At 39.4% G+C, this 26,956-nt stretch overlaps 1 protein-coding gene across 5 annotated transcripts in view; it reads right to left on the bottom strand.

Annotated features, from left to right (window-relative positions):
- The window catches only part of CPLANE1 (ciliogenesis and planar polarity effector complex subunit 1), a 113,728-nt gene that overhangs the window by 71,758 nt on the left and 15,014 nt on the right, over nucleotides 1-26,956 (bottom strand). For all 5 annotated transcript variants that reach the window (XM_019496028.2, XM_019496024.2, XM_019496025.2 and 2 more), the window contains exons 8-22: nucleotides 26,522-26,625; nucleotides 26,205-26,387; nucleotides 22,790-23,039; nucleotides 17,792-17,944; nucleotides 15,109-15,860; nucleotides 14,358-14,569; nucleotides 11,236-11,316; nucleotides 9,914-10,078; nucleotides 8,255-8,428; nucleotides 6,350-6,578; nucleotides 5,586-5,725; nucleotides 3,839-4,056; nucleotides 3,347-3,511; nucleotides 2,308-2,446; nucleotides 1,732-1,841 (exon numbers count right to left, since the gene is read on the bottom strand). In XM_019496028.2, coding sequence (XP_019351573.2) covers nucleotides 1,732-1,841; nucleotides 2,308-2,446; nucleotides 3,347-3,511; nucleotides 3,839-4,056; nucleotides 5,586-5,725; nucleotides 6,350-6,578; nucleotides 8,255-8,428; nucleotides 9,914-10,078; nucleotides 11,236-11,316; nucleotides 14,358-14,569; nucleotides 15,109-15,860; nucleotides 17,792-17,944; nucleotides 22,790-23,039; nucleotides 26,205-26,387; nucleotides 26,522-26,625 — 3,075 coding nt within the window. The remainder of the gene's footprint in view (nucleotides 1-1,731; nucleotides 1,842-2,307; nucleotides 2,447-3,346; nucleotides 3,512-3,838; nucleotides 4,057-5,585; nucleotides 5,726-6,349; nucleotides 6,579-8,254; nucleotides 8,429-9,913; nucleotides 10,079-11,235; nucleotides 11,317-14,357; nucleotides 14,570-15,108; nucleotides 15,861-17,791; nucleotides 17,945-22,789; nucleotides 23,040-26,204; nucleotides 26,388-26,521; nucleotides 26,626-26,956) is intronic.

Here is a 26,956-nt window from a genome sequence, read left to right as displayed (position 1 = left end):
TGCTGGCAACAGCCACGGTTGCAGATTTAGGATGGGCTATGCCAGTGCTCCTGCTGGGACTTAAACCCAGAGGTTCCTGACCAGAGAGCCTTTGTCCCTCTGCTCTAGGTCAAAACTGATTGCCAGATTTGGAGTAAGAAAAGGAATTTTACCTCATTGTCAGATGAGTAGGAACTGTAGGGGGTTTTGCCTTTTTTTGTAGCAGAGGGAGTGTGGCGCTCTGCCTGAGATCTTTTGAGCATAACCTTTTACAGAAGCAGGATGCTGGCTGCCATGGTTCCCCTGCTTTGTGTGTGGCAGGCTAGGGTGTTGTCTTGTGTTGGATCAGTGTTGACAGTACTTTTATTAAGCAGTTAGATTGTGGACTTGCATAAGACATTTTGGATAGGGATGATTCAGCCTCAGGCAGGAGGACTAGGTGACATCTGGAGGTTCCTTCCAGCCCTGCTTCTCTCTGATTTCTATTATTGCTCTGTGATTTCTAAGAAGAGTCACTTCTCTTTCACAAGAATCTCTTGAATGGCTGTATGCTCTCTTTTTTTGTGCCAGGAGAAAAGCCTTTCTTTCTACACAAATGTAATTCCTGTTCATGACTTTAGGAGGAACCAATACACACAGAGATATAAACACAAAATTGAAAATTACTGACTAGGGTGCCATACTGGTGCTGCAGGTGATGAGCTGAATATGAGTTTATAGAATACAAGAGGGTATTAACAATGTGTGCTGCCAAAATAGAAAATACTATGGCAAAATGTTCTGTATCCTTATGAATTCCATCTTTCAGAGTAGAAAAACCATAAACAGTATATAATTAGGAGGCCTTTTGAGATGGATCAGCTTTGTTTTGAAATAACCACTCATACCTCACTTGTCTACCTTGCACAAAGCAGAGTCACTTGGGTTCCATTAGTATTTCATATAGAATTTTCATTTTTTTTAATTTTTAACTTTGTTTTCTTGTGAAAAGAAGATTTTGATCTTATTTATAATATGCAAAAATGACCTACTGCTGACAACAGCATCAGGGTTTCTCTCACACTTCTAACATTTCTGAAAATTATTTAACTGATAGTGTAGACAGGACAAAAATCAACCTCAAAACTGATACAGAAGACATAGAAACTTTGTAGTATATTGGATGTTGTGTCTTCTTTTCCTCTTCCTTGAGCCATGATGCTATTGGATAATAAAATAATGAATATGAAACTTGCTCTAAACTCAGCCTGGTTTTTTATTTTATTTTCTACTTTCCTGCAGCACAAGAGACCCAACCTATAATTATTTTAGGTATAAGATTGATATGATGGACTGCCAGTACAAAAACAGAGTGGCTGTTGTTACAAACCACATATATTCAATGTTCTCATTACATACAGAAAATAAAAATAGTGTAAGTACTATGATTAGCCCCAAAAACTGCAGAACTGCTATATTTATGATGATCTCTCTCTCATTATCCAAATTAAATATAAAATACAGCCCTAAGAGAAATATCATTTGTAATATTTTTAAAGATGTACAGTGAATGGACATCATTATTCTTTAGTGACATATATAATTGCATATTACTGAGAGAGGTCTCATGAGACAGTACATTAGACATATCATTTTGTTCTATTGTGTGAAAGGGTTCTTGCAAGAAGTCAGGAACATGTACAAGAAAATTCCAGAGATCTAATAAATGTGTACCGTAATGACATGCCTCTACAGTGCTGTCACTATACTTACCTCTTGATTATCTATATTCTCTCTGGCAGTTTGGTACCGTCTGCAGCTATCAGATAACTTTTCACGAACATGAAGCATCCAACACAAGGCACACAATTCTCGGAAGCAACCTCCAAAAGACCCCAAAACACAGAATTATGAGAAAGGTTTTGTTCAAACAAAAAAAGAAAAATGCTTTTTTTAGCAGAACACGTAGAGAACAACTTGTTAATCAAACTGTTCCTCCATAGATAACAATAATTAAGAAGAAAATGACTAATGCCTCATTTTTCAAATAGCAATATTTAGCATTTGAATCTTAGACACAGAGCTACAAACCAGTCATGGAGGGAATTACAGAGGCCAACTATCCTGATGGAGTAGATGAAGTTGCAAGATGAAGGGGTAGATGAAGACTGTATAATTTTCAAAATGATAAAATCAAGATTTACAATAGAGGACTCCACAAACAATGATGTAGTATGACATTTTCAAGCCAAATTAAAAAAAAGGCTAGAGTTCCTCTATACTTGCAACTGATGACTGCAAAATATAACACGGGATAAGTTAGTTACTCAGATTTTATTATGTACAAACCTATTGTTTTACAGGAAATATCATCAAACTGATGGTCTCCAGAAGATGTGGGTTTAAAGAATACTGAACGGTATTTGGAATAATGAAGCAAAGTCTCAGGAAATGGACTTAATGAAGTAAGAGAGCCTTTTATTCGAATCTGTAAGTATAAAAAGAAAACAATGTAAACCATTTTAGTTTTTAGAAATTCATAAATTAACTTATTATATTCAAATTTGCTTACAAAGTTAAAAATTCTAATCTGCAATTCACCTGCATGTGATAAATCCCATTTAACTCAACAGAAATTTTGCATGTCAGGACAGACTGCCCATCCCCTTTAACTTACTATTTTATAAACAGCTAAGAAAAGTTTCAATTCTTTCCTGGAATCTATTTTAAAGCCCAGTCTTAAGTCAACAAAAATGTACACAGTAGAGATCAAAAGTCTTATTATGCCCAGGCTTTGTGCTCAGAGGCTGCTGATTTGCAAGCAGGTTTTCATATATAGCCATAAGTGGACTGGGACAATGATCTTTTTTTCCTCTTCATCCGATCACAAGAGCTGTGATTTATAGGTAGACACGGTTCTTTGGGTAAATCTGATGTCTTTTATTAGACCAACTCAAATAGTTGGAAAAAATATTTGCAAGCTTTTGGGTACAATTACCCTTCATCAGGCAGAAGAAGTGTCTGCAGATCAGTAATTTATAAGGGCTCTTTAGTTGTCAATTAGGGTGGGGCTTCTTTCCTTCTCTTGGATGGAGGCATTGCTGTGGCAAATCATGCCACAGGAAGGATATTTTACCATGCACAAATAAGAAGGATAAAATGAGGCTGTATAAAACTGTGAGGGCATAGCCATCAATATCTTATCATGTCAGCTTTGGCTTCTTTAAAAGTTTGACTATAAAGTGCAAACCACAAGAGAAAGAGACATCAACTGTATGAGACTAGGGCTTCAAGTGGTTGAGACTGTGTGCCCTTTCCCCAGAAGTTTGGTTCCTCAATAATTTTTACAAAAGATGAGAGTTGCATTTAAACAGGTTTATTTTTTTACCTTCTGCATTATTTTTCTTGCCCGTTTCAGCTGTACAATATACCACTGTGCTGCAGGGTAGGAACAACAAGCAGCCCGGAAGAGCAAAAGAATTCTCTGAAGAACTCCTGACATCTTTTGACGATAATGTCTCTCCATTTTTAAAAGTGGGTCATTGCAGTCTTCCTGAAAAATGCAAAGTCCAAGTATATAACCTAAAAGCCAAGCATTAGGAAGGGTACAAAGATTGAAGGGAACAAGCTATATGTAGAATCTCCGCTCTTAAGAATGTTTATCTTCTTCTTCTTAAAACTAGACATTTCCCTATATACAAGTTGAAAATGAATGGAGACTTTCAAAATGAGTTCTTGCTACTAAGTTAGCTCATCAGAATATGAATAAAGTTATTTTAACAAAAAACGAATTAGAATGTGCTGGAACAAAAGGTATTACTACCCCTTTTAAATTAATTCAAACTACCATCTCTATATAATCCATACCAACTATGCTTACTTCACTGAGGGAAGCTGGCTGGGGGCAATATAACGGTGGCGCAGGAAGGTATAGCCCATGAGGCACTAAACCACACATCTTTTTGCTGAGGTCCTTGGCAGAGTCCATCAAAAGTTGAAAAGTCTCTGAAAGAATGTCTGCATCTGCCATAACAGCTGCTTTCAGTAGTTCTTGCACTGAACTGAAAAGTATATTTGCATCTTCCTCTTCAATGGGATCTATAAAATACCAAATATTGTAAGCTTTCCTTCTGAAATTAATAAGCAGCATAACCATATTCTAAATTGATCTTCAGAATTTATAACTCATACTCCTGCTTGTTTTAAAATAAAATTTTAAGTTGAAAAACTGCTCCTAATGTTTAACAATTTATTCTGGTTCTTTGCCACATCTTTTTAGCTAAGTATTTGTTTGGGACAAGATTCTGGCATTTACTTCCACTGAAAAGATAAGGATGTTCCATATTGCAAGATGTGCATGACAGGTCCAGATGCAAGAATGGCAGTTTTTGTGAGGATATGGGGAAACTGAGTTCCTGTTTGCTGTTTTTAATGTATTTTTTCCCACCAGGCTGACCAGTTTTGTTACTAATCATGATGAAAGTAGCAGAACATCTAATTCACATGACCAATGGATACTTACGATGTGTACATCACCGAGTTTTCTCTCAGGTTCTCTATCCTTCTCCAGCTCCTTTGTAACAGCTGTGACAAATCTGTGCTACTGATGGGTTCTTCACTATCTGCTAGGCCCTCACTACATGTTACCCTTATAATGCAATTAACTGGTGAATTGCACAATACAATTTAGACCCACCACACATGCAAAGTAAGACCGACCACAAGTGCAAAGTAATTACGCCATATCCAGCTATAAAAAAGCCACCCAGCTACAAAATAAATGCTTGAAAACGATTAACAACTCTATAGCTGGTTTCTATCCAATCTGAATGTATGGCAGGGACCCATGACTCATAAATCATCTTTGTTAACTTGGATAAAATTAGACCAGCCATGTCCCAATTACCTTAGGTCATACCTGCATGCACTTGACACAATGGAAAAAGATAGTGAGGGAAGGCCACTTGTTCAGTTTTAAATTCTAACATTTTTAAAATTTAGAATGCAATTATCTTTTGTACTTTTGGCATGTGGGACAGAAGAAAGAAAGTAAATATTTTGTTTGTTTTGGAATATCTACTGAGAAGAACAGCTCAGTTAATATTTTGAAGTGCATCTTCAGATAAGAAACATCTGTATTTAAAATAATTTCTTGGAAATGGTAATATAAGAGTGAATTGTCCAATGTTCAGGATATGGCTAAGACAAAGAACAACATGATACCCAAATGCTAAAAGGAACATGAAATGTGGACTTCAAAACCTAAAACAGAACAAGAAATGTAGATCGTTTCTGTACAGTGAGACTTCCTGGGACACGCAAATAAGGATAGACCAATCTGCCTAGGGGAGACACCTTTGGCAGTCTATCAAATTCCATATTGTAGGTAGGTACTTCATGGTCTGTAACTTGTCTTAATACAGTGCAATTATGTTTTCCATATATCCACATGTCTTTCAGTGTACCTTACCTTTATCATGCTCTAACTGGGTACACTGGTGAATAAAATATTCTTGAAGTCAAACCAAGTTTTATGAGATCTTTTACTGGATCAGTAGGACAGCTGCAAACTATTTCAGCTTTCAAGTCTGAAATAGTAAATAACATAACACTAAGTTTTTATGTACCTGTAAACTGTTTGTATTTAGCACTTCCTTCATTTGATGTTTCAAAATTGACTGGCTGTCCCAAAAATGACTGTAGCTTTTCCTGAAAAGTCTGTGTTGGAGACATGTTTAATGGCAGATGTAGTTCTGTTTTCTCTGACCTAAAATAAAAAACCCCAAAAACCTATTCATTAAAAACACAGTAAAATATGCGGAGAAGCCAAGGACATTCTCTCTATCCTGTTCTAAAGAAAATAAATCCACAAATAAAATTATTAATCTGATGCAAGCCAGGTGCTGGCAACATTTATGGATGGCAGGCCAGTGCTTGTGTCTCACTGCCAGGAGCTACCAACTGTCCATTCTCCCTGCTCTCTCTCCTCTGGACCCTGCAATCTGCTTACTGTTGTAATAAGGTACCACAGAGTTACATGGCCAACAACTGTGCAGAGAAGCAAATTTGGTGGTGGCAATAAGTACAAGAAACAAGAGAAGAAAAAGGTGGAATGAGAGACAGGAATTCTTCAGTACCTCTACTGCCATTGATTCCCCCCGGCTGCCATGGGTCAGATCCAAACTCTTTACAGGCTGGACCAGACCACTGGCAATAGGTTGCCAGTCTCCGATCTAAGGCACATTAGTTAAAATGCTCATATCTATTAAAACTGGAGATATGTACTTCAGGGAAGAGGCACTGGCTTACTTGCTAAGTAAGCGTATTATAATAAAATATGCATGATAACTAAGCAATCCTGAGACTCTTTATTCAAACAAGCATAATTTACCTTGAGAAGTTATCACTGGCTTTACAGTAGAGATTATAGGCTATACTAATTGAAACAGCCATTTTCCAGTCTCCAAGTTTGTGTGTTAACCACACAGCCTCTGGAATCAGTCCACCAACAAAGAGCAATTCAAGAGCATATTCAGCTGTCCATACAGAAGACAGATTCTGATCTCTAACAGCATTGGTGACCAAACTATGTTGCAATGGAATAACTCGAGGAAGTTTGTCTATAAAATAAAGATATGGTTTAATAATGGGAAACCATTAATAGTAATACAACTAGCACCTTAGCTAAGATAAATCCAAAATTTACAGCGTGAAATTTGTTCATGCAGTTTTGTGGTACAACTGATTTTTTTATTACCTAAATAATGTGGGCACACGGGTTTTTAAAGAACAGTACTATAGATTAGATCCTCAACTGGTGAAAAAATTCACAGCAACTCTACTAATGTCACAGTTTCACAGAAACTCTACTAATGTTCTTTTCCCTGTCTGACTAACAGATTGTAAATAGGTTGCTTCTTAGATCTCTCTTTTATGAATTCATTTCACTGTCCAAAAACTTAAATTACACAGAATTAAAGCTGATCAGAAGTGGATATGAAATATACAGAAAACAGACATTCAGCCTGAACTCTACAACAGAGTGTTTGGGAGGTGAATCCATATTCTCCTGACATTTTCTATTTTTTTCTGAAGAGGTAATTCTGATAAAGCAGCAAATGACCAGGAGACGCAAGGAAGCTTCTTAGAAACAGCTTCACTGTCACACAGCTACCAGTTCTGCTCTCTGCCTTGCTGTTCCACACTCCCAAGCAAGGTTAAGAGGACAAAGTTCAGGAAAGAAAACAGTATCAAAACCATTTTGAGCTCTCCTTTGGAGGAGCATGTGGGAGTGGAGAGGAGCCCAAGGCTCCAAACTTCATACTCCACACTGGAGCTAGTGTAATGAGAAGAGGTCTGCACAACCCTCTGCAGCACAGGGGGATTGAAGAAGTGTTACATGCTACATTTCCCTCTGTGGGATATTTTCAGATTAATCAGAATTTTCCTAAGGAGGTGAACACAAGCAGTAGCTGTGAACTGACCCATCCTCTGCAGGGTTATTCATTTGATCCTCTATCAAAATTTAACCCAGCCCTCGTTATGGAATACCAGTTTAAGACAATCTTGATAAACACATGGGTCTTAGAGAACTACGAATATTTAAATCAGTGCCTTATTGTAAAGCCTACATCTGTTTCACCTCTTGACCAAGTAACTCCAATTTAGCACCTCCCATGGCACAAAAATATTTACAATAATCTTTGTGGACACATGGATAATTATACAGCATTTCAAAATTAAAAGAACATTAGAAAGTTAAGGAGAATGCAGCTAGATATAAGCTGAAGTTAATCTTGAGTAGGTAGTGGCTACTTGGATAGGATAAGAACCAAAGTGAACCAAAGTTTTAGCATGGAGTATAAAAAAAATTGATTTCATATGATTTTGAGGAGAAGCCCATATCTTAGGTCACCAAGGTTCAAATAACTTCAATTTCATATGACTAACTCTCTACTGACTCTCCACAGGGCACTGGAATTTTTATGACAATCCAAATGAACATTGATTATACGGTGAACTGAAAATACTCTGTACTGTACATTTTAGGTACAACTTGAAAGCTGATATTTAAAAATGAAAACATTCTCAACAATCATCACAGCTGGACATATTTAATCCTCACCAAGATATCTAAAAACTAATAATGTTATCTTGTCCGTAATACCAATAATCCTGAAAATTTAAAAATACAGGGATAAAACAGAGAACAATCCTTTTAAAGTTAGGCAGTACTGACACACAAGCAAAAGTCATGAGAGCAAGCTACACCTAATTAAATATTTTAAATGAATACCTGGTTTGATGTGAAGTGGAGGTAGGACACCAACATTATGTGAGGGGAGCACATACAGTATCTGATTTGTGAAGTAAGCTGCCATGAATCGTGCCATGGACTGAATTACAGCCATAGCAGCTTCAGTACGAACATCTTGTATCATCCACAGCTCATGCTGAGAATACTTAAAATCTAAAAATGATAGGTATCCAATTAGAAATTTTTTAAATTAACTATAAAACTAAAAGCTTAAAATGATTTAATTATGGCCCATAAAAAAGTACTCAACAAGCAAACTGACAGCTTTTCCAAACCTTTAATAAAGGAAAACTTAAGAGGCTTCTTACTACTAATTCCAAGTTAGCATTCATTCCCCTTGAAGACTGTTGTTTCCTACCACTATAATATAGAGATCGGTTTCAATCAGAAGACAGCGATCTACAACTCTTAGGCTGAATCCAGTGTATATTTAGCCTTGATTCTAAAAGTTGCCAGGGTTTCAGCTATTCAAATCCAAGATTCTGATTTGGTCATTTACTAAACTAACCAGCCACAAAATGCAGATCCATACCAGAAGACAAATATCTCCAAAGGTATATTTGGATTTAGGATTTTTTTGTGACCAACTCTGCTACAATATATATTTTTAAAGTATAAAATGAAAAAAAATGAGCCCCTGAGACTCAGGCCCCCTCCACATGTTACAGGTATTGTGCCATTAACTGGTTAACTGCACAATTACCTGGAGACCAGCTACACATGCAAAGCAGCTATCACACAATAAAAAGCTCCCACGAGCTATAAAGTTAGACCTCAAATATGCGTCCTAACTTTATAACTGGTTGCTACTGAGCTTTAATTTTCAGGTATAGCAGCATCTCCCCTGCAGCTGAGAGCCCCATCAGCTGACAGAGCTCCCAACCACACAGGTGCAACATACCTAGCATAAAATCCCTGGACCCTGGGGATCACATCTGTCACAATCCCTAGGGGTCAGGAGTGCATGAACCCCCTGGACCCTGGGGATTGCAGCTGCTGTAATCTCTAGGGCTTCAGGGTGTGGGAACCCCCCCCCCGGCCAGAGAATTGCTGTAGCAATCCCCTGACCCCAGGGGTTTCCCACACCTTCAGGTCAGGAGGAAAGCCTCTGCAGTGATCCTTCAACCTCAAGGGGTTTTCCGCAACCTCAGGGCAGAGAGGATAACCCTGCTGTGATCCCCAAGCCTTGGGAGGTGGGGGGGAGGTGGGACTGCCCCTATGGCAATCTTCAAAAGTCAGGAGTTTCCAAACCCCTGGAGCAGGGAGAAATCGTCATCGCAGAAATCCTCCCACCCCAGGGTTTCACAGATCCCTGGTTATGTGTGGCACGGCAGGAGGTGCAATTGTGTGAATTGTGCACTAGATACCATCATGCCTTTGCCTGCACGTGTAGAGGTGAACATAGGCTTAATCTTAAAAGTTCATTGAAGTAAAAAAAAACCTTTAAATGGACAGAAGAGGGCTTTTTGTACTTCTTAAGAAAAAACATACACAGTCTACACAAGTTTCTCAGAACCTTCAGACAGAAATAACGATATTAAAATTCTATGGGACATAAGAGTTAGATATCAGGTTATCCAATGGATATAAAGATACATTAGTATACTGACCTAGTATTTTATATAAAATAAAACATACCAGAGAAATCTTCCATCTGCCTCATGCAAAGCTGAGAGCGCCTTAGTATTTCTCCCACAAGATGGTCACAAAGCCCCTGAGCCTCACGTAAATTATAGTGATATAGCTGGCAATATAATATGGCCAGGAAATATCTAGTTTGAAGAAAATGTGCTCTTATTCCTCCTGAATTAAAAAGAAGAAATATATGCAGTACTGTATATTCAAAAGCACAGAATCATAGCTGTAGACAGGAAGGGCCACAGGAAAAAAGAAATAGTTGCAGTGACAATTAGCGATGTAGAGGGAAGCAAGCAAGTACAAATACAGACATCGAAAGGCTAAAAATCTCCCCCTAAAAATTCCTGTGTGAATGATGCAGGTAAGGATCCACAGTTTACAAAACAAGTAGAACTGAGCAGTTATTCTGCAAACCATTATATTCCAATTCAGGAATGTTTAAAGGAGTTAATTCTCTTTAGAGTCCTACTTCTGCAGCTTTTACTTCTTTCAAAAAAGAGGATTAATAAGCAGTTGTGATAATGAAAAGGCAGCACGGCTCAAGCAAGACATGCAGCCAGGAAAGGCTGTCTAAGAAACAACAAGGAGGATGTAGACACGTTGGGTGCCTATACACGAACGCCGAGGGTACTCTGACACGCTGGAATTCCAGTGTGCTAGAGCAGACTCAATTAACTGAGCCTGCTGGAGCATGGCAATTGTCATGTTCCAACAGCTTCCCATTTCTCATGTATCAGCATCCCTGCACTTAAAAATGGTGGCAGGGATGCTTGAACTAATGCTCATTCAATGAGCTTTAGTTTGAGTGCCCCAACCACCATTTTTAAGCGCAGGGACACTGATACACAAGATGTGGTAGCACTTTAATTAGAGCAGCTCTCAGAACCACTCTAAATAAAGTGCATCCCCCTCTCTCTGCATCCAACCCCCAGAGCACATGTAGAAGTGCCCACAAGGATCCACAAGGCTGTCCTGATTTGTAAAAGGATCCTTAAATCTCCAAAGAGTTTCCAATACATATTCCCATCCATTCTGCATGGATGAGAAATCCTTCTTCTCCTAACCTGGCATATGAATAATTATAGTAACTGTGTTTTATAGGGGTTAATTTACAAGTTTACTTTAAAGTAAACTTGAAAAAACCTCTAGACCCAATTTTTAGTTCAACCATGTTCTGATATAAAGAGCGAATCCTGTAAAAATAAATACCTAGTATAAAAATGCTGACGGCATCTTAACTACAGTAGAAGCATTATTTGCCCTCCCAAAATATCATACAAACACCTGAGAAAAATGGAGCTTTACCCCATCTTCTTCCTTACCTTTTGCTTTGACTTCCTGAAGAGCTCTCTTCCAGATGTCCAAAGATTCTTTGTATGAGCCTAGAAGAAACTGCTCCTCCCCTTTAAAAAAAATATGTAACATATTCAACAACATTGAAATGTATTCACATCTTTTTATTGTATAGATGTTAGCCCAAATCTTTGCCTATCATTAAATATATTCTTTTAGAAAGACCATATTAGAGAAGCAGGGGCACTGTGTTGCAATAAAGTTAAGCCATTTAGCTACAAAATTCAGAGTCATGAGTTTGAACCTTGACCCAGACTTGCCTAGGGAAATGTCCCATCTCTATCTGAATCACATAGAATAAGCCATGGAAATTGTTACCTTGACTGCCTTAATCACAATGTTACAGGGTTAGGTTGTAGCTGTGTTAGTCTAAGAACACAGGCAGACAAGGTTCTGTGGGTGAATCTTATCTCTTTTATTAGACTAACTTAAGTAGTTGGAAAATAATTACTAAGCAAGCTTTCGGGTTCAAAAACCCTTCGTCAGGCTAAGGAAGTTTCAGCAGTTGGTGTGTGCTCTTCCTGGATGGAATGAAAAGTAAAGAAACCAGAGGCTGGTCTGGTGTGCATACAAGACAGGTAGACAGTGAAAATGTAGAGTGAAGAGTCAATGGGTGAAAGACAGGTTGGGGGGGAGAGAGGAGGAGGATGAATAGTGGAGAGATACCTGGGGAGCCAGATATCAGGCAGGTTATAATGTGTCATAAATACAATGTCTATATTTAGTCCATGATTTTTAGTATCCAGGAGGCTGATGAAGTGGAGTTCATAGGCTCGTCTCTGGGAAGTGTTTTGTAAGTTTCCTTTGAGGATCAGGAATGAGAGATTGGAGAGAGAGTGGTTTTCTTGTGAGAAATGTGCCCCCACCGGTAATTGGGTATTCCAAGAATAAACATTCCAAGAATACCCAATTACCGTTGGGGGCACATTTCTCACAAGAAAACCACTCTCTCTCCAATCTCCACACACCAACTGTTGGAACTTCCTTAGCCTGACGAAGGGTTTTTGAACCCAAAAGCTTGCTTAATAATTATTTTCCAACTATTTAAGTTGGTCTAATAAAAGATATCAGATTCACCCACAGAACCTTGTCTGCCTTAATCACGATGTGCATTTGTCAGAGAAATTGTTGAAATGTTAGCAAAATCCTACAAATGATCCTCCAAGAATGCAGGTTTCTCAAATCTCTTATCAAATGCAGATGTCTCAAATCTCCAACTGATATTAAGAAAGAATTAAACTTGGGTTATAATCACCGCTTCTACAAGGCTGTTATACATTATGCCACTTGTTACTCTATTAACAGCAGGCTTAGAAATGCTAACTGTCACACAGCACCCTCTGGAGATGCTTGCTCAAGACCACTGTGGCCTTGTTTGGGCTCTAAAACCCCCAAAGCCAGCCCAGTCATAGCTTCTAGAGCAGTGATTCTCAATCTCTTTAGACTCGAGGCACCCCTGGTTTGACTCAAGGCACCCCTCCATAACTTTTACTAATTGAGCAGGACCCGACTTCCAAAAAATATTTTATGACAGTGCTTGCCTCCTTGCAGAGGAGTTGGGCACTGGGAGCAGGGCAATGGCTAGGAATGGATGACTCCTCATACCTGCTTATCTCCTCACACCTTGCTGCAGCTTTTACAAGATCTTGGGTCACCTCGGGGTGCCCTGGCACCCTGCTAAAGAACCACTGTTCTAAAGCAAGGGGGAAGACTAGGCTCCTTCCCATTCTAAGCCCTCAGCCTTTCAGTCTCTCACCTTAACTGGTACTCTGTGGCCCTGACTCAAGGAGCTAGCATTCAGTTCTGCTTTGAAAGGGGATTTACTTCTTGTTGGGAAGACTGGGTGCAACACAAAGTTCCAAGTTCCAGCAGCCAGCTTCTTTAGTAAAGGCATTAATTGGGGCAAAAGCCATGTTTTCTGCCCACCAACCGAAAAGGGGTGAAGCAGTTACTCTGTTTCAGCTCTAGTTCGCATAGCCCAGAGCACCTCCAAAGATACTCTGCTGTTCCATTCCAGTCTCTCTCCAAAGCTCCCAAGCTAGTTTCTGAACCCAGATTCTCTTGCAAGGAGCTGACAACCCTTAGTTCAAATTCCCCTCTCACCGGTATACTCATCTTCCCCACCCCAGCCTCCTGGAACAGTAAAGCTATATAGGTCCATGTTTTCATCCCACATGTTCCAAAAAGGCAACTCTGGCACTTAGCTCTTCTTTCCTATTCTCCTCACATTAACTCAGTATTGACCCTTCTTTCCTGGCATGCTAGCATTGTAAGTAAACTGAATCATGCAACATTATAACAACCTGAACACAGTTCACACAGAAATATTACAATAAATCTCATAGTCCCTCACAAACTGTAATTACAACTTCATTTTGTAGTTTATTCATGGTAAGAGGTGCTTCCTGGTATATTTTCAACTTTCATATCATGTAAAAAATGCTATTAGTTTTGAAACTGTGGGCCTGACCCTTCAGTCTCTATGAAGACAGTCTTAAATTTGGTAAATTAAAATGTTTTTTTCTACATGAAGTTCAAGCCTTATATACACATAATTACATGCAAGTACCTTTGGGATTGTGGATGGAAGCCAGAATAACAACAAGTTGTATAACTCACTGTTACAGGATGGAACATTTTTGCCAAAGACATCAAAACAGTAAAACCTACTTTAGAAAAAAGATGAATGGGGTTTAAAGCATTCTGGCAAACTAAACAGGATTTTTGGTTGCAAATGTCAGAGATGCACACAATGGTGCATATCTCCCTCAGAAGAGACAAGATTGTGGTCTCTGCTGTCAGAATTCAAACTTCTGGCTCCAGGTTTTCAGCCTTAGGGCATGATACAACAGAAGTTAATCAAACGTTTCTGTTGAGTTTAACAACAGGCTTTGGATAAAGCCCTAAATATATGCCACTAAACTATATATAAAAAGATATTTAACTGCAACTTTTCAAAAGATTGCTGAACGCCAACTGTAACCATCCAAGCAAATACATTACAGACCAAGTTATTTACTGGTTACAAATCTTCTAAAATGTAGTTATTCATACACTATCAGTTATTTGCAGTTCCTTGCAATGTACTAACCAATCACAGAGTTAAGCTTCAAGTTTTGCTCCAAGGTCACTCCTGAAGACTGTAGGGTTGCCTGGATATGACTTAAAAGTGATGCAACAACAGATTCTTCATGTGGAATCTTCACCTCAGTCAATGGCTTGCCATTCCTATATATTTTTCTGTTCAGCTGAGCCTGATACCAAAGCACGTGCTTATATAACAATTGCCACAGTATTGTTAATCTGCAGTTTAAAAAACAAGCTCAGTAAAAAACAAGGAAAATGCTGCCTTACTTCAATGTTTTTTACCATAATTTGATCTTGAGCTCCTTACTGTAACTTAAAAACCTATTGTCTTGGATTTCTTAGGGACAGACTAATTTTACTCAATCATTTGCTTTGACCATCAAGCTTATTGCTATGCTATTAACATTTTGTAGTTTTTAAACTTAGTATTCAGAAAACACACCCTAACTCATGTACCCAGATGTCAGACAAACAATTGGGTTTTTTTAGTTGAACTTACTATAAACTTAACAGTACATTTGCCAAATAACTTAAAACATAAGCCTGTAACAGGTGTAACACCATAACAGCATGGAACTTCTTTTAAAGTGAGAAAGGTCTCAGTACGATATGCTTCTTTTCAGGAACATAAAGCAGTTTAGAGGAGCATCCTGCCTGTGTGATAAAAGTGCTTCCTGATTCATTCCAGCTGTATAGAGCTGACCAGTCAAGTGATAATTAAATCAATTTTTATTTTTCCATGAAAACACTGATACCTGTTTTCTGGCTTCTCGTCAAGGCTTGAGGCATAAGGAGGTCTCTTAAGCAAGGAAGTTTGTGAGTGAAATTTCTGAGTGACATTCCCATTAAGAGCTTGAAAAATAGGTACAACCAGAGAGTCAAGTTTGACATTACTGTTGACAGAGGATGTAGAAATCACCTCATACTCTGGAGTGCATATGCCATTTAGAGTGCGAGTGACCATCTTCAACAAGCAGAAGGACTCCAAAAGATTTTTGGAGAACAACTGATCTTTTTGCTGAACAAGCATTACTTTTATAGTTTGTGATGTGAGTTTCGCTACATATCTAACAGTCTGTTCATCTCTGACACCCCAAAACAGGACACTTAAAAACTGCTGAAAATGTTTTAAGACACAATGCATCCAGAGATTATTATCTGCAGACTTGTTTAAAAATGGCTTGTGGTTTAATAAAGGACTTTTTATATACTGGATAATACTGAAAAAGTAAGTAATGCAGCTTATTGTGTAATTCAAAAGCATATCTTTTTCTTGTACGTTTTTTGTAATCCCCGTCTCCCAGGCTGCGAGAAGGTTTTTTTGGATAGAGTTCAGTTCCACAGACCAATCATCTTTTTCTTCGGTATCATCCTCTGCATGTATGGTGTCAAACATTGATGCAAACTCTAACTGGCCTTGACCAAAAAGCGAATCTGGTCTGTGGCTCCAGAAAGCAGAAGAGCTATTTTGAAAATGTTCATCCTCATCAGATTCTTCTTCATGACCCTACATAAGAGGGGGAAAAAAAAGTCTGATGCAACTTTTTTCCTGAACAAGAAGAGTAAGATGCAGTTTAACTTAGCTTCATACGTGAAACACCTCCATACTGTAAGGGCTTATCTAACACAGGGAAGTTAATTTGGGTAAGGCAGAATATGAATTTAAACCAGAATAATTAAATTCCTGTGTGGGTAATCTTATTTTCAAGTTGAGTGCCTAAGGTTAGACCTCTTTCACTGAGGGCTAAGATGCACAGAAATATTTCCTCACATCTCTCCTGCACACCCCACGACAAGCACCCAATAAAAAACTGCTACAATGAGCCATAAATAAACAGCAGTGGAAATGAAAGCTTCCTGGCAGCCATTACATTTATGGTCCAATTAATGTGTCACACCATATATTACAATGTGTCATATGTTAAGGCAATTTATGGCATCATAAAATAGCAAACTATCCACAAAGATATTGCATATTATATGGAATATGTATGTGGAACATTTTTGTACCAGTGCCGATAATCAGCTGATTGTCAGCATCATCTGAAGACAACCTTGGTCCTGGAACCAGACTGGGGCTGTCCAGGGCAACTTTGGGGAGGAGAGGGTTAATCAGCCAATTTCTGGCAGCAGCCAGAGACTTGGAATAGGACCCAGGGCAGTCCAGGGTTGTTGTTAACAGTGACTGTCAGCAGTAGCTGCTGACTGTCCCAGGTTTCCAACCAAACCAGCAGCTGTCTGGGGCTGGTGCAATCACTTGATTGATGGTGCTGACCCTGGACAGCCCTCAGTCCTGGGGCTACCCCCAGCCTGATCCCCAGAGATTGAACTGGGGGAAGTTAACATTATTAATGCAGTCTGCATAATAATATTTCATACGTATTTGTCTCCTAATACCTAAAATGTGCTAAACACTTCCTAAACGTAAAAGGCATGGTCTCTTAGTGAAACAGCTTATAATTTAAAATTGGACCCAGGGTTGTCTCAATGCTCTGCTGAGGTCTGCAATCTGGCACAGGGGAGCCCTAAGATTTGGAAGAGAGTTGCCCCTGCCACTGCAGTAAAAGGAAATGACTTGTTAATATATGATCAGATGACCCCAGGAAAACAACTATACCTGAATAGGGAGAAAGGAAAAACTTCCCTGTGGTCCTTGTCACTGACCCCAGATTTGACAGTTGGTTTGACCCTGCATATACAAACTAGATCCATCAGATATGCACCTGAATGGTTTCTCAGTAATCTGAGGAATACCATTACACTGGAGCCATACTCCACCTCTGCTTGTGCTCAATAGCCAGTGCTCTAAAGCAGTGGTTCTCAAACTTTTTTTTCATGGACCACTTGAAAATTGCTGAGGGTCTCTGCAGATCACTTAATAAACTTTTTTTGTTCTACAAATCAAAGCATATTTTAATATCAGTAGTCTTACCTTACAAGTACAGATTCTCGATTGTTCCACAACCTTTCTGCGGACCACCTGAACGGAGCTCACAGACCAGTGGTGGTCTGCGGACCACAGTTTGAGAACTTCTGCTCTAAAGGAAGGCAAAAATAGACCCTCCCTACCTGTCACCCAAAAACCCCACTCCTAGAAACCAATAATGCTTTTATGGGAGGGAAGCCCTCTCTCTCTCTGGCCCCTAGTAGCAACAAGAAAAAGCCCTGGGATTTCCATATACATCCCAAAGAAAGATCTTGTCTTTATTAAAAATACACCTCTTTGTACATCCTGCAATTGCATTAACCTCTTTCAAGACTGCATCATCCTGGTGACAGTGGTCATTCTGTGACTGACAATTAAATTCAGGTCCTCTCTGCTGTTTCCAATCTGAGACTCTTATGGCAAAAATTACTGATATTAGATTTTTTCACATTCAAAAAATCCTAAAATCGGATATATAATTATACATTACATGAAGAGATGCCATAAAATACCTGTAATTCTGCTGTTTTCTCAATCCATTCTACAGTTTCTTCTTGCAAGAATTTTGGAATGGTGGAAAGGGCAGAACTTTGGTTTTGGTGTTGTTTTAATAGATTAGATTTTAAGGAGGACAAAGACTGCAACTGCAGCCTTTTTCCTTTAGACTGTAGAAAACAAAAATAATATTATTAATGCAGTCTGCATAATTATATTTCACACGTATTTGTCTCCTAATACCCAAAATGTGCTAAACACTTTCTAAATGTAAAAGGCATGGTCTCTTACTGAAACAGCTTATAATTTAAAAGCAAACAAGAGAAACAAAAAGGACAGAACCAAATGTAGGTATAGTATATAAATATGCTGGTGAAGGTGGTATGTGGCCATATGTTGGACGTGATTCTTTTAATAACACTAGCCAACTATTTTATTTTCTAGGATTAAATATGGGAATAGGTCTCTAGGAGAAATCTGAAGAGTAATGAACAGCCAGACACACTTAGGATAGGCATTTTGGTGCACAGACAGCAGAGGAAAAGAAACCACAGGGACGCTTGTGGGAGAAGCAGACTGTCATAAATCACAGACCCTGCAAGACAAGCAAACTGAGACTTATGTAATATGAATACAACGAGTACAGGCATATCTTGCATTGTTTCTATATACAAATACTTGTGAAAGAGGTGGGATATCAAGACTAGCATCCCAGGGATGTGAGAGGGAAGAACACCATTGTGAAATACAGAAAAGAAGGTGATAAGCAGGGGAAGACAGGATTCTGCAGGGCTTTGATGGCAAGCAAAAGAAACCTGATTTTCATGTGCTATAGGAGGATCTAAAAAAGAAATGGGTCCAGTAATTATATTTTGTGTAGAAAAATCAGAAAATCTGAGAGGAAGAAGAGGTTATAGATATCAAGATGGAAAATGACCAAGGAGCCTGAGTAAGTGTTTCAGTTGGAGAGATAAAAAGAAAACCTGGGTCCTGAACAGATGGAATTTCAAGGAATAACTGGCAGGATTTGAACATAGTTTGGAGAAGTGGGACAAGGAAGAATGAAGAATCAAAGATGATCTCTAGATCCAGGACCTAAATGACAGTATTATTATATCAAGTTTAAGGGGTCTATTTCTGTTTTTCTTTTCTTAGTATATGCTCTACTACTCAAACATAACTGTCGAGGATTTTGTTTGTTGTTTAAGTGTTTTAGGTTATGGTCACAGTACCGCACTACTCCACTCACTGTGCCTCTATTGGGTTTTGGCCACTGCATGTTACTACATCACAGTATGTGCATTCCCAATGCTTGCTCATTAGTACAGGGAAATTTAGTATCCATGCTGACCCCCTTTCCAACTAACTTGACTCCACCTTTACTCCCCTGCTGGACATTCACTGTTTATATACCATTAGTTACCTTAGAGTATCACATCGTCTCCATAATCATTTCACATCTCTTTTTCCTCTTTCTCTAATCCTGTTTGATTATGTTATTCATCATGCTTGCTCACTCTCCCTAAAAGGGGCATAATTTTCTTCTTTGATCCATCACTAAGATATACAGTATCCTCTCCCAAAGTCCATTCTCAAAGAATACTTAAGTTTGGCATCTCACTGGTAGATCAGCCAATACATATGCATCTAGAAAAGGATGGAGTCTAACTTTCCATAGCCCCCACTGTCCCAGCCCATCCAGGTACTCAAATAATTTCCACAAATTCAAGTACATCTGCTGGTACCTGGATGACAGTGGTATAAATTATTGTTCCATTTTCACTGCTACCCACAGCAATGTCAGTTTATCATCTCATGGATTTGTGAGGGTCTGGACAGCTCAAGGTAATTGGTAATACCTGAAGAATCTTTCACTTCCAAATCTCCCTTTTACTTCTAATTGAAAAATGTTACCCTCCAACAGATTTTGGTCTATGGGAAATGAACTGATGGTCTCAAATCTGTCATTAATAGACAGATATTTGCATCACAATTGAATCCTTTTAGATTTTCTCAATAGAAACCAGTTTGAGAGGGTATTCCTTACTGCGTCACCAGTGAGGGTAGCCTGTTCATTCCAGGCTGAAGAATGACAGTAAAGCAGTTTACTGTCCCTTTGAATATATTTGGGATTAGCACATAATTTCACTTCATTTCTCCCCAGATAAGTATACTGAAGGGAAAAAAAAATGATATGTAGACTATATATATGATAAGACAGCAAAATGCAGCAATGTAAACTATCTGCTACTTAAGTGTTGGAAGACACAATTTCTCTCAACAATAATCTCAAAGAACACTGGTGATTCCAAATTATTCTAAGTCTCTCTTGTCTCAGAACAAATTATTCTATCACTTAAAGCAGGAGTGTCAGACATATAGCCTGTGGATAAGATCCAGCCCACAGAGGTATGTATAAGGAAGGATGCTTAGGAGGTGGGTCATCTAGCTTCAGCTGCCAGCGTCCAGGAGTTAATGACGTCACTGCTCAACCTCATCACTACTACTACCACCAGTGTCAGGATGGCCAGCACCCCTGGGGAGAACGCTGCCAAAGAATGCAGTGGTTTCACTTCCTGCTAGTAACTAAAATTTGTGGTGTTAAGCTCTGGCTGCTGGCCACACTGACACTGTGGCTCTGGCAGGTGTGATTCTGAGGGTTGAGAAGCAGCAGCATTACCAACCTGGTTGCTGATACCAACACAGTAGCACTAACAGCCATGGCCAGAAGCCCTACAGTCCAAGGCTGGCCTGTGAGAAGCCCTGCAGTCCAGGTCCAGGCCATGAGGACAAATGAGTTTGACATCCTTGACTTAAAGGAATTTGTTAAGACTATCTTTTTATAGACACAGAAGAAGGGAGTTCTAGGTCAAGTCCCCTGCATTTGCATGCAGCCATTTTTCTAATGCAGCAATTCTAAACTGGTGCCTTGTGATCCTTTGAAACTGCTGCAAGATGTCATGCAATGTTAGCACTGTTAAGTGTGTAAACATAATTCACAAGATAAACCCAGAAGTTTCAATTAGGAATCCACGGTGTTAGAAGCATTCTGAGCTACAGTGGTGTTTTGGAGTTATCTGAAACAAAAGAATTGTTCTATTATTTTTCTTTAGTCAGAAAAATGAGTGAAAACTAAGAGCTGTAATTTTCAGTGTCCTGCGTCTAGCAAAAGCTAACTTGAGTCTAAAAAAGTTGAGAATCACTGTTCTCAAGAATTCCTAAAGTTGTCCACACCAGCCTTTGACACATCACAGCCATAAAGCGCCACAGGAAAATAAAATAAAAAAAAACCTCACCATAAAATGTGCCACAGGTAAGAAAAGGGGAACAAGAGTGCATGGCAGAGAAGTTATTAGGTTAATGTAGTGGTGCCCAGCTCATCTGGATGAGTGGCACAGGGCCAGTCCACAGGCTGGATATGAAGGTGCATCATCTGGCCTGTGGGGTTGGAATTTGTTGGCAGTGTTAACTGCAGCAGTTCCCAGAGTCGTGGCAGCTGCCTTTCCTGCCACCACCAAATTTCCACTCCCCCCACACTGCAACCCTCTGGACCAGATGATATTTCTCTGTGCTCTGGATATGGGTCAAGGGGCTTTCCACAAATCTAGAAATTTGGCAGCAGGATGAGCAGTGGCAATTAACGGCTCCTTCAGCCTCAGAAATTAATGCTGCCACACTGCCAAATTTCTGGACCCATTGGGAACCCTATGGGCAACCCCATGAGCTGGATCTGGCCCATGGGTCACATCTTGGACACCCATGATTTAATATATGCTCATATTATCCCAGGACTATGCTCTAAATGAGGGGTTTTCAAACTCCCCACAGGCCAGATGAGTGACCTGGGACCAGTACACATACCAGATTGAGCCAATGGACCCACAGACACGACCCTTTCCCCCTCCAGTGCCCATGGTGCCAGCTCTAGGTGCTCTGGGATCTGAACTGCATACAGTGCGTCCCAGATCCTGGAGAGGCTGGAATGTGCAGTGCAGATCCCAGACTGGCTGGAACAGGATTGTGTCACACATGGCCCTGGTCCAACCAGTCCAGGACTCATATTGTGTCTGGTGCCTAGGGGTGCCACACATAGTATTGGTCCCAGATCAGCTGAAGCATGAGTTACATGCGGCATGCGTCCTGGAGACCCTGGAGTGGGCGTAGCATGCAACGCGATTCCCTGAGCAGCTGGAAGAAGTGCTGTGTCAATTCAAACCCAGCAGCAGCCCCGGGTGCTGGATAACAGGGTTCTGCAGGCCATACGTTTGATACCCCTGCCCTAAACTACAACAGAAGGTAAATTTCCCTTGCCACTCTAAACCAGAAATAAAACTCCTTCCTGCCCCTAAAATTTGGTGATTGGTTTGACCCTGAACACTCCCCTGCCCCCACTTCCGCAACAGATACCCTTAGAAGCTTCTCAGGGATGTATCAGCAAGAGTACCATTGCAATCCAGTTAAAACAGTGGCAAATATCCAAAGCTCATGAGGAAGGGGAAAAAAGCCCTGGAAGCCAATGAAGTCCTGAAAAAAAAATCCTTCCTAGTCCCTATAAGTATAGGATACCTCCCACACACACAGGAGTTACCTTATACCCTTAACATGGGGACTGCAAACATCTATATCTACATATCAGATGCACTGATTACTGACCCAAGAACATCCTGCCCTATCATACTACTCCATATTTGTTTCAAGCTCCAACTTGAAGTTAATCAGGTTCTGTGCCCCCACGACTTTGTTTGAAAGACCATTGCAAAACCTGACTCCTCTAATTTTCTTCTAAATTCTAGTCTGAATTTGTTCATAATCAAATTGTAGCCATTTGATCTTGTGCCATTTTTGTTCTGTTACTTAAAATATGTAAACACTAAGCAAGTACATGACTTCTCAGTTGCCTCTGCAAAGTGTTTTATAATACTTTGTTTAAAACAGATGACATTGTTTAAACCCTGTTTTCCTCTTCAACCAAAAGAAAATCATCAACATTTAAAAAAAACAAAAAACAAAAGTACCTTAGCTATCATCAGGCCTTGATGTACTTTTTCAAGCTTCTGGGCTGAATCAAGCAGAAGTGACCTTATAAATCCTGATGGTGAAAGATTATCAGAAAACCTAAGAACTGTAACCATATACCCATCAGAGAAAATGAGGTAGGGTAGTCTTGGGTGTGCTGTTACAGAAAATCTCTGTCTCATTAGATCATTTTCAGAAGCTGATGAACCAAGAGACTGAGTGGAATTTTGAGACATGAACTGTTGTGACCTGGCAAATAAAATAAAAATACATCAGAAAAAATAAACAAGCAACTAACATGTACATTAAGTGTAAAATGAATGCATCAGAAGTATTTTGCTTAAAAACAAAATTTTTGCAATTTATACAGAGGAATTTAAAAAAAAGGCAGGATAACAAATTAATACCAAAATAGAAACTATAACAAGCATTATATCATAAAATAATCTGAAAATACCAATATGCCATTAAGGCATAACAAATTAGAAAATACTAACAGGCCTTTTAAACCCTAATTAGCTGCTACCAGAGCAAAACAGTGGTATCATTCATCTGTTATGCAGAAATTGACATATTATAATATCACATAAGTGTACGATATTACATAAGGTGCTGATCCTGAGAAGACTTTACTAGATGATTCATCATTAAAGTTAATCACGAAGCACGGTAAGCCTTTGCAAGACGAAAATCAAAATAACTACGAATAGAGATCATGTATGTAAATTAATGAAGACAACAGAAATTCATGGGTATTTAAAGAACAAACTCTTCAACCATTCCACAAAAATATTTATAAACACAACATCTTGAACCTAATAGCAGAATATGACTTATGTTTCCAAATTATGTGTGTGGCAGGGCACCTTTGGTGGCTGCCACTTTAAGGTTTGAGCAGGCTGTGGAGCAGTGGGTAGGTGAGGTGTAGCCTAACGAAGCAGTCACATAACTGCAAGAGGGCTCCTGGATTGGAGGATGGGGCTGGGCAGCCTCAGTATAAACCCAGCTCCTCAGGGCTCAGATGGCAGTTGCTGCAGGAATAACAATGCCCAGCTGGAGATCTGCTGCTCCCAGAGCACCTGGAAGTCAAGGGTAGTAACTATGGGGCTGGAGGAGGTTCCTGGTCCTGGGGAATGACCTAAAACCACACCCTGCTGGGGTTGGATGGTGTGGGAGGGCTGCTGGGGTGGGGGTCCCCAGGAAGTGCCACACCAGCGCCTCCCAGGTGAAAGATGAGTATGGGGTGCCATATAGCCTCAACCCCCATGACCTGGTGGGTTACCCTGTAGAGGGGACACGTGAGGGGTCCAGGCAGGTCAAAGGCCTGAGGCCTAAGGGGTGTAAGGCCTGTAGCCCCAGTGAGGAGGCAGTGTAGTGGGCTCAGTGAGGGGGCGTGTGTGAGTAGGCTGAGTAAAGTAGGGTCTGTATGGGGGGCCTGAAGGATCGTGCGTGGGCTGCGCAGAGTAGGATCCACATGGACGGGCCTGAAGGACTGCGCGTAGGCTGGCATTAGAGATAGTGAGCTGTGTTTAGAGGGGCATGAGAAGGCAGACCTTTATGACAGGGAGAGGGCTAGGTGCTCAGGAACCTAGCCAGGAAACCCTCAACTGGTCAATGCTGGGGCCAGGACCAAAATGGTCAAAGGGCAAGGATGCCCACTGTGAGGGATGGCCAGAGCCAGAGGCCTGGAGTTCTGATTGGCCTAGAGGCAAGGCTAGGGCCTATGAGGCCAAAGGTCCCAGAGGGGGCCACTGCCGAGAGGGAAAGAAGTCTAGGGAGTTTCGCAGCCCAGAATGAAGGCGGAAGTTAGACCATCTGAGGAGAAGGGATCCAGGTGAGGTCTGAACACCAGATGGGCAGAGAATGAGATCCATTTGGGGCTGGAGCCACATAGCAATGCCATCTGCGAGGCATGGGACACGGTGTAGGGACGCTATGGAGCCATGTATTACACCTTTGGCATTGGGCATTAAATGGGCAGCCTCCTGCCTATAAACTACTTCCAAAGTTACAAAGGCAAGGCAGGTGGGCAGATTACCCTCAACAGGAGGGCAGGCCAATGATTAGACCGGCCTTGGGATAGCCCCATGTCACAATGAGGAAGAAGTTATTCCCACTCCTTAACAGCTAAAATATTAAGAAAATCTTTAAGAGTAGCTGCATGTACAAAATAAGCAACTCCGTTACAATTAAAAATATTCTTTCATGTATACAAAAATCTGATTTTAAAAATCAACCAGTATATGAAAATCATGTGATGCCTGCTTGCACGTAAGATCAGGTTTTTGTTAGTTCTTGGCCAGCAAATATTTTGTACATATGCACATAACAATTACAAGAACGCCTGATGCCCCATAATTTCTAGTACATAGGCTTTATGGAAGGACTTTATAGAAGGAGCTCAGTAGTACTGTGCATTAACAGGAGTTGGTTCATTTAATTTTATTCCCTGAACAAATATAAAAAAAACTTGCCACAAATGACAAGCTACTCAAAGTATGTAATACCATACTTGATATGATGATGTAAAATCATTAACAAGATGAATATAGAAAAAAGAGTTGACTACTTTAGGAGTAGTGTGTGACATTTAGCTCTTCTCAGTCCATATGAACAGTCAAAATCTTTCATTAACGTAAGCAAATTCACACAAGAATATTGAAAATGATTCTTACATGTATAGTTAAAATGTGTAACGTTTTGTAACTTTTAATCAAAAGTTAAATACAGTTTATATAGCACATGTACAAATTCCTTTTGTTAATTTTCCAGACTGTTTCAAAACATGAGATTGCTGACGCCCAACAAAGAAATGCATCTACCTCTATAAGTCTAACTTGAGTGAGAAGTCTCACGTAAAATTTAAGGATCTGGGGTTGCAAAAGCATATTTAAATATCTAGCTGCTTGTTCATGCAAATATGCAGAACTGCAGACCACAGCTCGTAATTATTAGGTATGGGTGTGGAAGTTAAGCTCTCATATTTTGAACATTAAAATAAATTTAAAACAAAATTATAAGAGCTATGTTGTTATCCTTAATTTTAAAAAAATCATTTTTTTTACATTTATAAAATTGACTTTTTCTCCTGATGATTGAACAGTATGAAGATACCTGCTCATATTAACCTCAGAAATATTTAAAAAAAACCCAACTGTTCCTAAAAGGAAAAAATTGCTTATACTTACATTGCCACAATGTCAATTTTTCAGCAGGATAAAGCCATTATAAGAAATAGAAGAGAACTATGAATGAGAAACAGATATTGAGAAGAAAGACACATAGAAAGTAAAAGGCTGAATTTGAAGGATGAAACTATATTTAAAAACATTGAAAATATGTAAGAAAGAAGATCTGATAAGTGACAGAAAACCCCCCACATCAAAACCCCTCTACATTTTTAAACAGTCTCACCTGTATGTTATGAGTGGATGTAAAGGAATAAACTCTGCTGGTCCAAATTCTATAGAGCAGCCAGAAGTAACCAACGTCAGTAATTCACCCATACGAGTCAGTAAGAGAAACGAACCACGCTTTAACATGCAAACCAAAAAAAGGCTATTATGAGTCCAGCTCATGTCAGCTACCCAGTATGACCTAGCAAAGATAGAAGAAAATTAAAAGAAAAATCGTAAAGAAAGATTTTATGATTCTACATTTCTGTTAACTCATGGCATTTTGAATAACATTTTGGGGGAAAAAAAGCAAATAAAATTCCTTCAGACACTGACCTGATGAACTTGGATGGAACCATATGATTCTTGCTACTACATCCTTTGAGGTTACCAGAAACAGTAATTAAATTCAATGTGTTTAAGAACAAAATCTGAGTTGCCTAAGGAAAAAATAAAATAATAAATTGATTAAAACGTTATCTTAACACTAAATTGAGTCTTTGATTTACTGCACTGGAAACATTAATATATGCACAAATACTATGGCCATAATTGATCATAAATAATATATGTTTAACATCTCAACATATTTCTACCCTTGAAAATTAAGGGCAGGTATCTGAATCTGGCTGAATTTTTTGGCAAGTTTCAGAAAGGATTCTAGCCATCTCCAAAAACACGATCAGGAAAAGATGCATTGTTTTTCCCTACACTACAACTAACCATATCCTTTCAGTGCCTAGTCCACATATATCATGACAACCTGCTAGC

The sequence above is a fragment of the Alligator mississippiensis genome, chromosome 3 (assembly GCF_030867095.1).
Source record: "Alligator mississippiensis isolate rAllMis1 chromosome 3, rAllMis1, whole genome shotgun sequence".
Lineage (NCBI taxonomy): Eukaryota > Metazoa > Chordata > Crocodylia > Alligatoridae > Alligator > Alligator mississippiensis.
The sequence above is the reverse complement of the archived record's forward strand: the minus strand, read 5'-3'. Positions and strand labels throughout refer to the sequence as shown.